The 14,042-nt window shown below is 37.2% G+C and overlaps 3 protein-coding genes and 1 pseudogene across 3 annotated transcripts; 1 reads left to right on the top strand and 3 right to left on the bottom strand.

Moving 5' to 3' along the window:
- Nucleotides 1-4,369: 4,369 nt before the first annotated feature.
- On the bottom strand, nt 4,370-6,153 carry LOC18014214 (cytochrome P450 81D11). The gene is made up of 3 exons (XM_006396109.2): nt 5,633-6,153; nt 5,110-5,475; nt 4,370-5,017 (listed from the first exon to the last, which is right to left on the bottom strand). The coding sequence occupies exons 1-3, from the start codon at nt 6,131-6,133 to the stop codon at nt 4,409-4,411; spliced, it is 1,476 nt and encodes a 491-aa protein (XP_006396172.1). The 5' UTR covers nt 6,134-6,153; the 3' UTR covers nt 4,370-4,408.
- A 766-nt stretch (nt 6,154-6,919) lies between these two features.
- LOC18014213 lies at nt 6,920-8,005 on the bottom strand (annotated as a pseudogene).
- A 1,160-nt stretch (nt 8,006-9,165) lies between these two features.
- Nucleotides 9,166-9,986, top strand: LOC18014211 (UDP-glycosyltransferase 84B2). The gene has a single exon (XM_006396107.2). It carries the CDS (start codon nt 9,204-9,206, stop codon nt 9,984-9,986), a length of 783 nt encoding a protein of 260 aa, XP_006396170.1. The 5' UTR covers nt 9,166-9,203.
- Nucleotides 9,987-10,254: 268 nt separating this feature from the next.
- LOC18014212 (probable receptor-like protein kinase At2g23200) lies at nt 10,255-13,299 on the bottom strand. The gene has a single exon (XM_006396106.2). The coding sequence runs from the start codon at nt 12,924-12,926 to the stop codon at nt 10,404-10,406; it is 2,523 nt and encodes an 840-aa protein (XP_006396169.1). The 5' UTR covers nt 12,927-13,299; the 3' UTR covers nt 10,255-10,403.
- Nucleotides 13,300-14,042: the final 743 nt, after the last annotated feature.

Here is a 14,042-nt window from a genome sequence, read left to right as displayed (position 1 = left end):
TCTGTGCCATGAAGACATTGAAATCTGAAAGCTTATATGTGCTTGCTGCTTTCTTCACAAGTCGGAAAGCTTCCCCACCTTTATATTTGGTCAAAATATTCTTATGCAAATGATAGGTACAAATACCTCGAGCAGAAAGTGGATAAACCTTTTTTATAGCATTCCCAATAGATCTATGTCTATCTGATATCATGGCAAGTCCTTCATCATCAGGTATAACTCGATGTAGCTGTGTGAAAAACCACTCCCACGACTCATCATTCTCCGTATCCACGATAGCGAAAGCGATTGGGAAAATATTGAAATTTCCGTCTTGAGTTGTGGCAATGAGCAGTGTTCCTTTAGATTTACCCGTTAAGAAAGTTCCATCAACCACAACTACTTTCCGCATAAATGGAAAACCCTGAATGCTCGCACCAAAGGCAATGAACATAAACTTGAACTTGTCTTCCATATCGACATCAAGCTTTATTAATGTTCCAGGATTAGCTCGTCTTATCATGTATAAGTACGAAGGAAGCTCCTCGTAACTGTCATCTGAAATCCCAGTCACTAGTTCTCGTGCATACTTCAATACACGATAAGCTTTCCAATATTCGACCTATAATATGATACACGATAAGTCTACCAAACTATTGAAAAAAATCTATTACAAAAGTAAAGAATAAATCTATCTAAAAACCATCGAAACTGAACATATCTATTAAACTACATTGAAACTCTATCAGAAAAAGTTATAAGTCTACCATTCTATCTCTTACCTTGATTCCATAACGTTTGGTTAGAGCATCAGATACGTGATTTGGGGTTATGGTGTTCCCTACACCCCCTACGAAATCCTTGTAAAGACGTGCTAATATCTCCGGTGTTGCTTGTCGGGCACGTGAAGACCGCATTGTGATCGAACATGTGTGAACACCATAGTAAGTTTTCACATAGAACTCTGGCCTATCTCCAACCGAGGAAGCTCGAACCCTCCATTTACATCCTCCCACCCAACACTTAACCGTCAATAACGTCGGTGTTTAGTATCCGACGTCGTAGTCCATTTTGTTTGCAACTGCATAAATCTTCAATCTCGTTTCGAACTCCTCTTTGGTCTCGTAACATTGCCCAACAGCTAATTCCATAGACTTCATCTCCATCTCCACAAAATCATCCATTCTTGCTGAACCGCGTTTCTTTGGTGGCAGATTTTGCATGTCTTCTTCATCTTCAGAATGCTTCCCACACAAACCATAATCTTCGTCACTAGAGCTTGCACCATCCGGATCATCGCAAATGTCGAACCTTTCTTCTTGATCATCTTCATCATCTTTGTCAACTTGATCGTCTTCGTTGTCTTCTTCGGTGAACTCGTTAGATCTATTTTCATTCAGCTCATCAGCATCTTCTTTCTCCTTATATTCTCTTGACGCCTTCGAAGTAATCTCGGCGCATAGACGGATCGTCTCGTTTTCAAAGTGACGCAAAAACACGGCAAATTGTCGAGGATTACCTACAAACACCGGTGGTGTATCTTTCGGTAGCTTGTCATTCGATCTCTTCGAGAGCATATAGCTGAATTGAATATCATAGCGACGCTGATCTAAACCCAGATCTTCGTAGACGACTTGTCGAAAATCTCCATACTCGATTTCCCGATCAACAGCTACAACTCGACATCCTTTACTCTTATCAACCAAGAACAAATATCGAGTTTTTGCGAATTCCCACTTCCCACACACTAAAAAAATCTCGACCATGCATGAAGAAGACATGATAGAGGATGAGGTACAAAGAAAAAAACAGCAAAAGAGGCAAAGAGAGGCAAATCACTGACGAAAATGATGGCGGCGTGTACCGTAGTATAATTGGATGCGGTGGTTGGAACAGCAAATTCGATAATAACTGCTGGACAAAGTCGTCATTTCACAGCATTAAGTCTACCCTTCATTATCGATATATCTCTATCAAAATTTCAATAAGTCTACCAACATCGATGTTTCCAAAAAAAGAATATGTCTATTATACTAGCAAATATATCTATTTTTTGGACAATATGTCTATCGATATCAAATATATCTATTACATAGTCAAATATATCTATCACACATCTAAAGTCTTTTACTGAATTATAAGTCTACCTAACTCAAAATAAGTCTACTTCTCCATAATAAGTCTACTATTTTTTATTAAGTCTACCATGAATAAAACAACTCTATCATAATATAAAAAATAACAATGTAATAGATTTAATATCTTCTCCTATAAGTCTATCTTCATGACAAACAAGTCTATCATTAGATGTAACAAGTCTACCAATTCAGGTCAATAAAACTTCTGAAAGTCAACTTAGAATCACTAAATCTACCAACCCGAAAATAAATCTACTTTGAAGACATATATGTCTACCAAAAATCAAATATGTCTATCAACAAAATTAACTCTACCAAACGATAAAAATAACTCTATCAACATAAGTCTACCGACATCTAACAAATCTACCAACATCGCAACAAATCTATTATCCAAAAATTATGTCTACCAATTTTTGGATAAATCTATCAAAAATTTTAAATCTATTATAAAGGATGGTAGACTTAATTTTCAGCGCGTGTTTTTTTGTGCTGACGTGGAAATAAAATAGTAATGGCATTTCGGTAAATACGTTTTTTGTCATCAAAGCTTCCAACGGGTAAGATGGGGTTTTTCGAAAAAGGAAAATTGTTCTGGTTATTTCGAAAGTGTTAGATTATTTTAATAATGTCATCTAACATTTAGGTTACAAGAGCAATCCTCTCTAATATAAAACCAGAATATGTAAAATCCCAATTCAAGGAAGAGTGAAAAAAGTTTACGAAATGAAAAACAGAGTTTCAAACCAAATAAAAAATAAAAATCAAATTCCAAAGTCACATCTCGCACGATTGTGTCATGAACGATGACATCTTGAACAACATTGTTTGCGTGCTTTTTTCCTCATTGCTTGTTCTCCAACACTTTGATATCTTCTTTTTACGGGTCTTCCTGGTTTCCTTCGGACATCTGGAGGTAAGCATATCTGACCAACAATATCAGCAGGTATTTCGCTCAATTCTGAAATATCACCTACAGGTCTTATGCTCTCTGAATATGCAGCACACAAGTATGACTTTGAGTAGTACGGATGTACATATAACCCAGGGTCTACGCCTCGACTTTTTGCAGCCTTAGCAGCATGCTTACAGGGGATCTTATCAATACTAAACACTTGACATGTACAAGTCATCCGTTGTAGATCAACCAAAAAATTTTGGGAGCCATCGGTTACCTGAAACTCATATTGATTTATGGGCTGCGCATCGAAAGTATCAGACAAATCACACCGTTTATTGAGCTTGTTTTCAACTTTAGGTGTGAGAGAAGAAGTAAGTTTCGCAGCACTTTCTCGACGATCAAAAAACCACCGTGTTAGTGTATTCTTTATTACCTCAATCAATGAGACAATGGGTAGCTCACGAGGCTTTTTGAACTCAGCATTTATAGACTCGGCCATATCAGCAAACTTCAAACCATATCAGCAAACTTCAAATCATCCCTAATCGTGAATAATTTACCTCTTTTTTTAGTATTCACGATGAATTTCCATGATTCTTTTTTCACTTGCCATTCACCAAAAACTCCAGCTATATGCACCATTTTTCTGTATAAATAAAAAACAAAACAAACCATTTTGAGAATAAAAAGAGAAGAAGTATATATAATACTACGACAAATATAAATCAAGAACGAAAGAAAAAAAATCTACCAATTTGTGAATAGTGATTTTGACGGCGTGAGTGCAAATGAGTGTGATCTGTGTTTTACAGAATCTGAAGTCTCGTTGAATTGAGTTAAAACGTTTTTTTAATTAAAATATGGTTTGGTAATTAAAGTTAAATAAAATAGAAACTAACTAGATATTCTTTGTGCAGAATATCTAAATATATATACATATATATATATGTTTAAAATATATTACAATCTAAATAAAAAAATTACTTCAATTTCAAATTATGGTTAATTTTGTTATTTTACTTATCAATAAGTGTAGATTTCAAAAAAAAAAAATTGGTGTATTTTTCAAATTAAAAACTCATGATAAGGTATTTTTTTCAAATTTTCTCAAATTTTAAAGCTATGAACTTTTTTTTTATTTGAGTGTCTCTATAGTTGTTTTTTTTTTTTCAACTGTATCAGGGCAACAACATCAATGTATTCGAAGGCAAAATGATAATATTTAGTGAGGATCTTCCGCAAAGACTCAGCTAGGTGGTGATCAGAACCTTGAAGATACATTCAACAGTTTGCATGAGAGTGTTCTTAGAAGGATTTTGAATTATTTCCCAACTCAAAACAAGTTGATGTAGTATTTCCGAACATAAATCAAACCAAGAAGAGTTACAATTCAAGCAAAAGCATCGAGAATCTTATGGACAATGGGACGAGTTTTACACATGGCTTGTAACGGTGTAGCTGGACGCATCATAGGTGCCTCTCTAGTGTCAATATATTCTTCTCCAATTCTCTCCCATTCGAAACATTGAACCATCGATCCGAGAGCCAAGCTCACTAACCGATGAGTTAATCCAACCCCGGGACATGATCGTCGTCCAATCCCAAACGAAAACACCTTTTGATTTTCCTTTTCATTTTCGAACCTCTCTGGCTTGAACATTTCTGGATCTTCCCATATATACGGGTCTCTATGCATGGCCCATACGTTCACCAATAACATCGACCCACAAAGAACGTCGTATCCAGCTAAAATGCAATCATCTGACGTCATATGTGGAACAAGTGTAGGAGCTACAGGGTGAAGACGTAAGGTCTCCAACACAATCCCTTGGAGATAAGGAAGATCTTTAATATCTTGTTCATCTATTAACCGGTCAAAACCGATTTTGGTATCGATTTCGGTTCTTGCTTTCGTTAATACCCCTGGATGATTCAACAAATTCAACATAGCCCATTCTAATGTTCCTATTAGTGTTTCAGTTCCGGCAAGTATCATAACCTGTAAACATTAAATTAACAAAAGTTTAATCTGTGTTCTTATATATTAAATCGATTATTCAAGATTACGAAATGTAGAAAAATAGTACTTACAACTATGATCCCCTTTAGAGTGATATCTGTGTAATAATTAGGTTGGATTTCTTGGAGAGAAAGCAAGTGATCCATCATAGTGTCGCCCTTTTCTTTATCCGCACGTTTTTCATCCACCAGGCTCTGCAAGAACTCATCAACCCGACCCGCTAAGTTCTTGACCCGTTTCTCAAAACTTGTGATCCAACGCAAGATTGGGATATAATCAGTAGCATTCCCGGCGCCGGCGTAGGATACCACCTCGTCAATAAGCTGTCTCACTTGCTCTGTTCCATCACCATAAAATCTTTTCCCAGCCATCATTCTGAGAATGTTATTGATAGTCAAATCCATAAACAATGATCTCATCTCCACCTTCGCAAACCCCTAATTTATAATCAAATAAACAAATTATCATTTCTCAAACTTGTGTTGCACGGACTCAGGTTATGACCTAGTGGCCACACTAAGACACACTACTAGGTTACAAACTCTGATAATGTTTATAGAGTACAATCTTCAAGTTATGTACAAGCTCACATACATGCTGGGAGTTTTTGGAGAGACGAAGTAGCAAGTGTCGGATCTCGTCCTTACGGACAGATAAAAAGCCATTGAGCTTGTGCGAGGAGAAGATCTCGAGGGTGCTGAGACGCCGCAAGTTTCGCCAGTGGTCACCATAAGGCGCACTGGTCACAGTGGTGAAGTTGTACTCAATGTATTTCCCGACTATGGACTCTGGGCGGTTGGCCAAAACGATGTCGTTTTCTGTGAAGCATTCTTCGGCGATGGAGTAGGAGGAGACGACAACGGCGAGACGGTTTCCGAGGCGGAGGGAGAAAATTGGGGCACTGTCGAGAGATTGAGAGAAGGATAGGAATGTGCGGTGGAGAGGCTGCTTCAGGAGGTGAAGGTGTCCAATCAACGGTAGTGGCATTGCCGGACTTGGTGGTAGGTTAAACTTGCTGTGCCGTTTACCAAACAAAGGTTTTAGAGAAATGAAAAAGAAGATGGCAAGGGATAAAATTAGAAAGTAAGTTTCCATTTTAGATTAAGAACTTCTTCTTGTTGTAAATGTGTTGAATCGAACATGGGAGTTATTAGTTTATGTAGCTTAGTTTATAATGAAAACTCTCATGCAATTATCACACCTGTCACTAAAGATATCTTTTTTTTTAATAAACTAAAGATATGTTCGTAACGTCTCATTCATTAATGACTAATAAATATGTGTAGGTCACCCTTAATAATAATTTATGATTTGTTGATTTTTAACCACTATGGTTTAAACCAAAAACGTAAACGCTAGCAATATATATTGTCTATAATATTAGAAAGAAACAAATTTCTACTCAAAACCCTATTAATTAAAGCAAAATAAATAGACTATCAATATTAATGGTGACTTATTACACATGTTTATTAGTCAGTAATTGCATGAGACGTTACGAAGTTACGAACATATCTCTAGTGACAGGTGGGAATAATTGCATGAGAGATTCCATTATAAAACAAGCTCCCTTTTCTTAACCCTTCCTCAACAAAAAAAAAAAGTAATAAATTGGAAAAATTTCTTCACCCTTTCTCAAAGTAAAAAAAAACTACTCCTCATTCATAATTTTAAAAATTTAGAAGTGAGTTTATTTGATAATGGAGTAGCCTTTAACTTCTAAATTTTGGTTTTTTGAAAAAAAATATAGTTTTTGAATTTTAATAAAATCGAAAATCTAAAGGTAAATCAAAGACTAGTCTTTATCTTTCATTTTAATTACATCTAAAAATGGATATAACATAAATGGATATACATATTTTTTAAAAAGGGAGTGACATCTCAAAAAGAAGCATTGAAAATCTTATGAACAATAGGACGAGCTCTACACATGGCTAGCAACGGCGTCGCTGGACGCATTGTGGTTGCTTCACTTAGGTCAACATATTCTTCTCCAAGTCTCTCCCATTCAAAACATTGAATCATCGATCCGAGAGCCAAACTCACGACCCGTTGAGCTAGACCAGACCCGGGACAAGCTCGTCGTCCCATTCCAAACGGCATCAACTTTTGTTCTTCTCCTTTCTTCTCGAACCGCTCTAACTTGAACTTTTCTGGCTCTTACCATATGTTTGGGTCTCGGTGAATGGCTGGCCCATACGTTCACGATTAATGTTGTGCCAAGAGGGAAGTCGTAGCCTCCAACTATACAATCATCTGTAGCCCTATGAGGAGCAAGTAAAGGAGCTGCCGGGTAAAGTCGAAAAATCTCTGATATGATGCATTGGAGGTAAGGAAGACTTTTCGCATCCTGTTCATCTATTAACCTGTCTAAACCAATATTTGTATCGATTTCGATCCTCGCTTTCTTTAGTACTTCTGGATAGTTCAACAGATTTAGCATCGCCCATTCTAACGTTCTTGTTAATGTTACATTTCCGGCAAATATCATAACCTATCCAAATAGAAGTCAATAATTAGTCATTATAAAAAGCTTAGTTAGCCTTGTTAGTTGTTAGTGATGTATTAAATATATTCCTCAATACTTACAACTATGAGTCCTTTGACGATGACATCCGTATAATAATCTGGTTGAGTTTCTTGGAGAGAAAGCAAGTGATCATCATAGTGTTACTTTTTTCTTTTTGTGCACGTTTCTCATCAACTAGTCCTTGAAGAAACTCATCGATCATAGTGTTGACTCACTTTACATCTGTTTTAAAACGTTTTTTTTGTCGACTAAAAAAATGTTTATATTTAAACCAGCAATAACCGGATTTTATCATCAAAAGTTAAAACCAGTCGCTAATTAAATCAGAAGGATTCAAGAGATTATTTGTTTTATCTTGCTTCAGAGATCTTCAATTGGGAGAAAACTCGACTCTTCGATCAATGAATCTGTACCTCCGTAGCTGCTCTTCCCTTCATTATTGCTATTGCTATTTTGTATTTTCTTTTATAAAGTGAATACAAGCTTAGCTAGTAACGCATGCATATGAATTTACTACGTAATGATGTTATTTGATTTGTCATCTGATGTTACCAATTGATATGTTATTTGTAATAGATGTTACTTAATATTATTCATTTCTTCTTGGATATATAACATAACTAAAATCTACATAAATGTTCGAGTGTTCATATGATTTTATCATATTGTTAAATTTTGTCATCTCGAAAATATGTATAACTATTTAAAAAAAAAGATTCACCCACCTTTGCTAGGATTTTAGATTAGTATAAACAATTTCGATGATTTTTCTTAGTGGAATATTCAAGCATGCCTTGAAACAATGGTAATTATTATTTAATAAAAAAACAATGGTAATTATATTGGTGTGTTAGCTTCTGATTAGCTTCCAAAAGCTTAGTTTATATAATTTAAAATAAATATTAAGAATGTTTAAGCATCATATCGTAAATGGTTTTAAATAGATTAAAAGAATTTTGGCGTGTATAAACCGATTACTCTGTTAGTTCTAAAAACTAAATGGAGCTTAACGGATTTCAAATCTAAAAGTGAGACAGATACAAACGAGACTGATCCTAATGAATTGAGACCTGTTTTTTTTTTTTATATAAATCTAATCATAACCATATTTTTATATAAATCTAATCATAACCATAACACAATTGAAAATAACATATATTTATTTATTTACAAGAGCATAGAAACACATGATTAAATTTGAATTTATTGACCAACGTTTATTGGGTTAATTAGCAATCACAGTTGATAGATATTCATAAAAGAATTATAATGATCTCAGTGTCACACTATACAAAAAAATCATAAATGATTGGTAATGACTGTTGACTTTTACCATACTAGAATTGGTATGGAAATCGTGTTAGTTTGTCAACAATTAAACAAGATTTGAATTGAGTTAAGGACAAGGCGCGCGGTGCTGCTAATAAACGTGGTAACTTTTGAATCTATTCAACAACATTTTATTGGGTTACCAATTTTTACTATATATAGATTTTTCTTACCAAAATCTCACTTAATAACTTCATTTTAAGCAAAAATCTATCGTTAAGCAACCATTATTATTTATACCACCACAATTACACAATCTCATACACAACTCAAATCTAATAAGTAACACCTCTAAACAAAGCAGAAATGAGAAATAGTGAGGGTCAAGAAACACATGTTCTATTGGTAGCACTACCATTTCAAGGTCATCTTAATCCAATGCTCAAATTCGCCAAACATCTCTCACGACCGAACCTCCGCTTCACTCTCGCCACCACCGAGAAAACCCGTGACCTTCTCTTCACCGCAGCCACCACCGCAGACGAAGAACATCACCGTAGCCTAGTGGACCTTGCTTTCTTCTCCGACGGTCTGCCTAAAGACCACACAAGAGCCGCAGATTCTCTCATACCATCGTTGAGAAAAGTCGGAGCCAAGAACTTGTCTAAAATTGTCGAATCAAAGAGATTCTCTTGCATCGTCACTGTGCCTTTTGCTCCATGGGTTCCAGGTGTTGCAGCTGCATATAACATCCCTTGTGCAATCCTCTGGATCGAAGCTTGTGGAGCTTTCTCCGTTTATTACCGTTACTACATGAAGACGAATGCTTTCCCTGAGAATCTCGAAGATTTGAATCAAACGGTTGATTTGCCAGGTTTACCATTGTTGGAAGTCGGAGATCTCCCTTCGTTTCTCTTGCCTTCTTCAGGAAGCCATTTCAATAGCCTAATGGTGGAGTTCGTCGATTGCTTGAAAGATGTGAAATGGGTTTTGGTTAATTCGTTCTACGAGCTCGAATCAGAGATAATCGAATCGATGTCTGGTTTAAAACCCATGATCCCAATTGGTCCTCTGGTTTCTCCGTTTCTGTTGGGAGCTGATGAAGAAGACAAAACCCTAGATGGTAAGGATCCGCCGCCGCGGATATGAGGAGGAGAGCGACGGAGCTGAAGCACGCGGCGAGATCGGCGGTGGATCATCGGCTCGGAATCTAGACTCGTTCGTCGCCGACATTACAATCAGCTGACTCGTTACTTAATAATTATCTTTAAACCAGCAGTAACCGGGTTTCCATTCAAAAATTAAACCAGTCACTTATCAAATCAGAACTTTTCTTGACATTAGGTTTTTATCGGTTAATTAAATTGAATTGTTTTTCGATTCGGAAATTTGCATCTGTCTTAGAATAATTAACTTTAAACCGAAGATAACCGGGATTTAATTTTATATTAGAGTCCCTTGACTAGTTTACTTTGCATCTGTTTTAAAATGAATAAATTCAAACCGGCAATAACCGGATTTTAATTTCAAAGGCTTTAAACCAGACGCTTTTCAAATCGGAACGTTTTATCTTGCTTCGGAGATCTTCAATTGGGAGAAAACTCGACTCACCGATGAATCTGTACCTCCATAGCTACTCTTCCCTTCGTTCTTCTGAACAATCGAGTTTGAGCTAAACGAATCACTCACCATCAACCTCGTAATCACCAACGAGCTTTCGCCTTCGCCGCCGGAGATCGTCGCGGCGCTATCCTCATGAGGCTCTCTGCGAATCGGCATCATCTGAAGCTGAAGAACATACTCCAGATCCCATATCACATCCCCCATGCTCGGCCTCTCGTCTCCGTACTCTTTTAAACACTTCTCCGCGATTTCCATGTATTTCCTCAACGAACTCGGCTCGATCTGACCTATCAATTTTGGATCTAAGATCTCATCAGTAATCCCTTTGGATTTGCAGAACATCGCCCACTCCGCTAGATTCACTTCCTCGTGAGGAAGAGAAGTATCGAGAGCCGATCTCGCGCACAAGACCTCGAGGAGAACGACTCCGAAAGCGTAAACATCTGATTTCTCCGTCAAGATGTGTGTCTGCAGATACTCAGGATCCAGGTAACCGAATGTTCCTTTGATGTTAGTGCTGATATTGATGGGATCTTGATTACGAACCGCGAGTTTCGAGAGCCCAAAATCGGCAACTTTGGCTACGGTGTTCTCGTCTAGTAGTATGTTTGTTGATTTGACATCTCTGTGAATGATTGCTCCTTCTGAGCCACTGTGGAGATAATGCAAACCTCTAGCTGCTCCGATGCAGATCTCTAGTCTCTGTTTCCATGTCAGTGAAGGCAAATCCGAGCCGTATAGATGCTCTTTAAGCGTACCTTTCTCCATAAACTCGTAGACAAGGATCATCTCCGAGTTCTCTTCGCAGTAACCCGTTAGAGAAACGAGGTGCCTGTGCCGGATTCTCGACAGGACTTGAATCTCTGTTTGAAACTCCAATATTCCTTGTCCTGAACCACTCTTGCCTCTCTTGATAGCCGCTTTGCTTCCATTTTGAAGAATGGCTTTGTAAACGTCTCCGAAACCGCCTCTCCCGATCAACCACTGCTCGTCGAAATTGTTTGTAGCTCTCATAATGTCTATGAAGGGAATTGTCAAGCCTAAGTTTAGGTTGCGTAATGGCGAATTGTTGACCGGATCAAAAGGTCTATTGCTGCGTAATGGAGAATTGTTGACCAGATCAGAAGGTATATTGTCGGAACTCCCAGCACCTCTGTACAATGGCAAAGGAGACCATTCAGTGACCTCAGCATCTGACTTCTTCTCCTTCTTCAATCTCCTCTGCTTCAAGAAAACTGTGAACAACAAACTCAATACCAGAACCGATGCAGCAACAACACAGCCAGCAATGATGTAAACCCGGAAACTACTTTTATCTGAAGAATCCGACTTTTTCAAAAACTCCATCACCTCCAGACCATTCAGAAAACCAGCATCCTTAGTGGAATCCTTAGTACCTATTGTAACATTCAAGAGTCCAAAACCATCAGAGACATTCACATCTTTGAAAAACGGAGTCACCAACCTAATACGCTCTGAAGGCTTTACACCTAGTCGTGATTGTCCGTTTACATAGAGATAGAAATCGGAGTCGGGATTTTGTGATTCACTCTTGATATCACAGAAGTGAACCCTGATGAAGTGTCTAGAGTTGCTATTGACCTTAAATGACCAAGTAACGTTCATCAACATCCCATCTGCCATCCCCTCATTCGAGCTATGGTTCATCGTTTTCGCTGTCTGATAGACAAAATCAGGAGCAGTGAATGGCGTCGCTGTCCCTGACTCGTAGTTAGGCTTTTGTGTTGAATTAATGTTCCTCGCAGAATCTTTTTCGTAGAGGAAGTCCTCGTCTAATGACCAAGTTCTTCCCAAGGTGTCGTTTTCTGGTGTGATCTTCTTGCCTCCTACGTTTAATCTGTAAACCGTATGCAGATTCTTGTCGGAGTCTGACGGAATTTCTAGGTCATTAGGAGCAGAGAACACTTCGATGGCGTTGACGAAAGCCATGGATGAATGATCGGGCACAAATCGAATTTCGAATTCTGGCGAGTCAATCATCAGGAGAAACTCCTCAACTCGTGGGGTCTCATTGAAATTCTGAAGCGAGAAACTTTTCAAGTGAGAAGTAGCTGAGACTGTGAAACGAGCAGTTAAAAGCTCTGTCCGAGAAGAGACAGCAGAGAAATGGAGACGCACGAAGTGCAGACCAAAGGAATCGAGTTGGAACTTGTAAGAAGAAGGGCGTCTGAATATTCTAACCGTTTCATAGATTCCTGATCCTGATTGGTTGATGGCTTCAGTTCCTTTACTGTTGAAAGAAACGGAGTTACCACCGGAGATCATATCTCCGACGAAGGTCCGACCACCATAAGTGACAATAGAATCCGACCCACAGTTGACATAAAACTTCTCGGGACGATGAGAATATGTAGAAGTAGCAGAAAGAGTGCAACGAGGAAGAAGAACAATGACCACAGTCGTCATAAAGCGAGAAAATGAGTTTCGAAAACAGAGTTTCTCCATAGCTTTGTTGGAAAATCTAGAGAGAGAGAGAGAAAGAAAGAGAGTCAATAGTGAAAATCAAGTTTTTGAGGTCAATGGATGAAGAAATATGTGGTCGATGTTCAGAGGATTGAGGAAGAAGATGAGATTGAAGGAAAAAAAGTAAAATTATTGGTGGGACAATAAGGAAGAAGACCGGAGTTGACGTTTCAAGTCTTCGTTTTTGTCCAAGACTGACTTAGTAATCGGTCAGTCAAAATTTTCTGTTATCTATTTTTAGTTTGGTTTCGTTTGGCATGATACGTTTTTTCTTTATTCGAATTTTTTTTATATGATTTTGCACTGACTTTGTGATGCTGTAATCTGATAAAAATTATCGAATTATATTTTTTGGATGTGATCAAAATATTTCTAAACCGTCTGTCTTCGTTTCTCCTCTGGTTTTGGTGTCCATGAAGTCCTTCCATTTAACACAGTTTTGTTTATAGGATATACATCTCCCAGGAATAAAAATAACAAAAGATTTGTACTCTGAAAAGTTGTCTGCTTAAAAACGAAAAAGTATCAGTGGAGTATAGAGTCGTATAGATTATACTATCAATTGCATCATCTTAGAACGATATAACTGAAAATTTCTTGTTTTGGTTTATAAGTAAAAATTAGAGCGTCTTCCATTTACCTTTTGGTTTTAAAAAAAAAAAATAATTAAGCAGTAAAAATTTCTTGTTTGTTTTCACCAAATATTTTTAATATAATTCATTTTAGAAGATGTCTTTTGATGAATACTTATACTCTTATTGGTAAGACCGACGATTTTGTCATTGTGACCTTAAATTATGTGTGTATGTATAACTTTCTTATTCCGATTTGAGTCATTTGACTATTGTAGAGTTTCAGTAGTTGGAAAGTGGAATGATTTGTGAGATGATTTTTTTTTCCTCATTGTAATGGCAAAGCTTGGGTTTTAAGCAACTATATCTATAGCTTTAATTGGTCGCTGATCCTGATCGCCACTAACTAATACATTTCTCAGTGAAATATCTTTCAACATGCTAAGTAAGTTATTATTTTACTCAGCTAATTTATATTACCAAAAGAGAAAAAGGAACAATTTTCTGAGATGTGTGTTGAATGTTG

The sequence above is a fragment of the Eutrema salsugineum genome, unplaced genomic scaffold (assembly GCF_000478725.1).
Source record: "Eutrema salsugineum unplaced genomic scaffold, Eutsalg1_0 scaffold_35, whole genome shotgun sequence".
Taxonomy (NCBI): Eukaryota; Viridiplantae; Streptophyta; class Magnoliopsida; order Brassicales; family Brassicaceae; genus Eutrema; species Eutrema salsugineum.
Note: the sequence above shows the minus strand (reverse complement) of the source record. Positions and strands in the feature narration are given on the sequence as shown.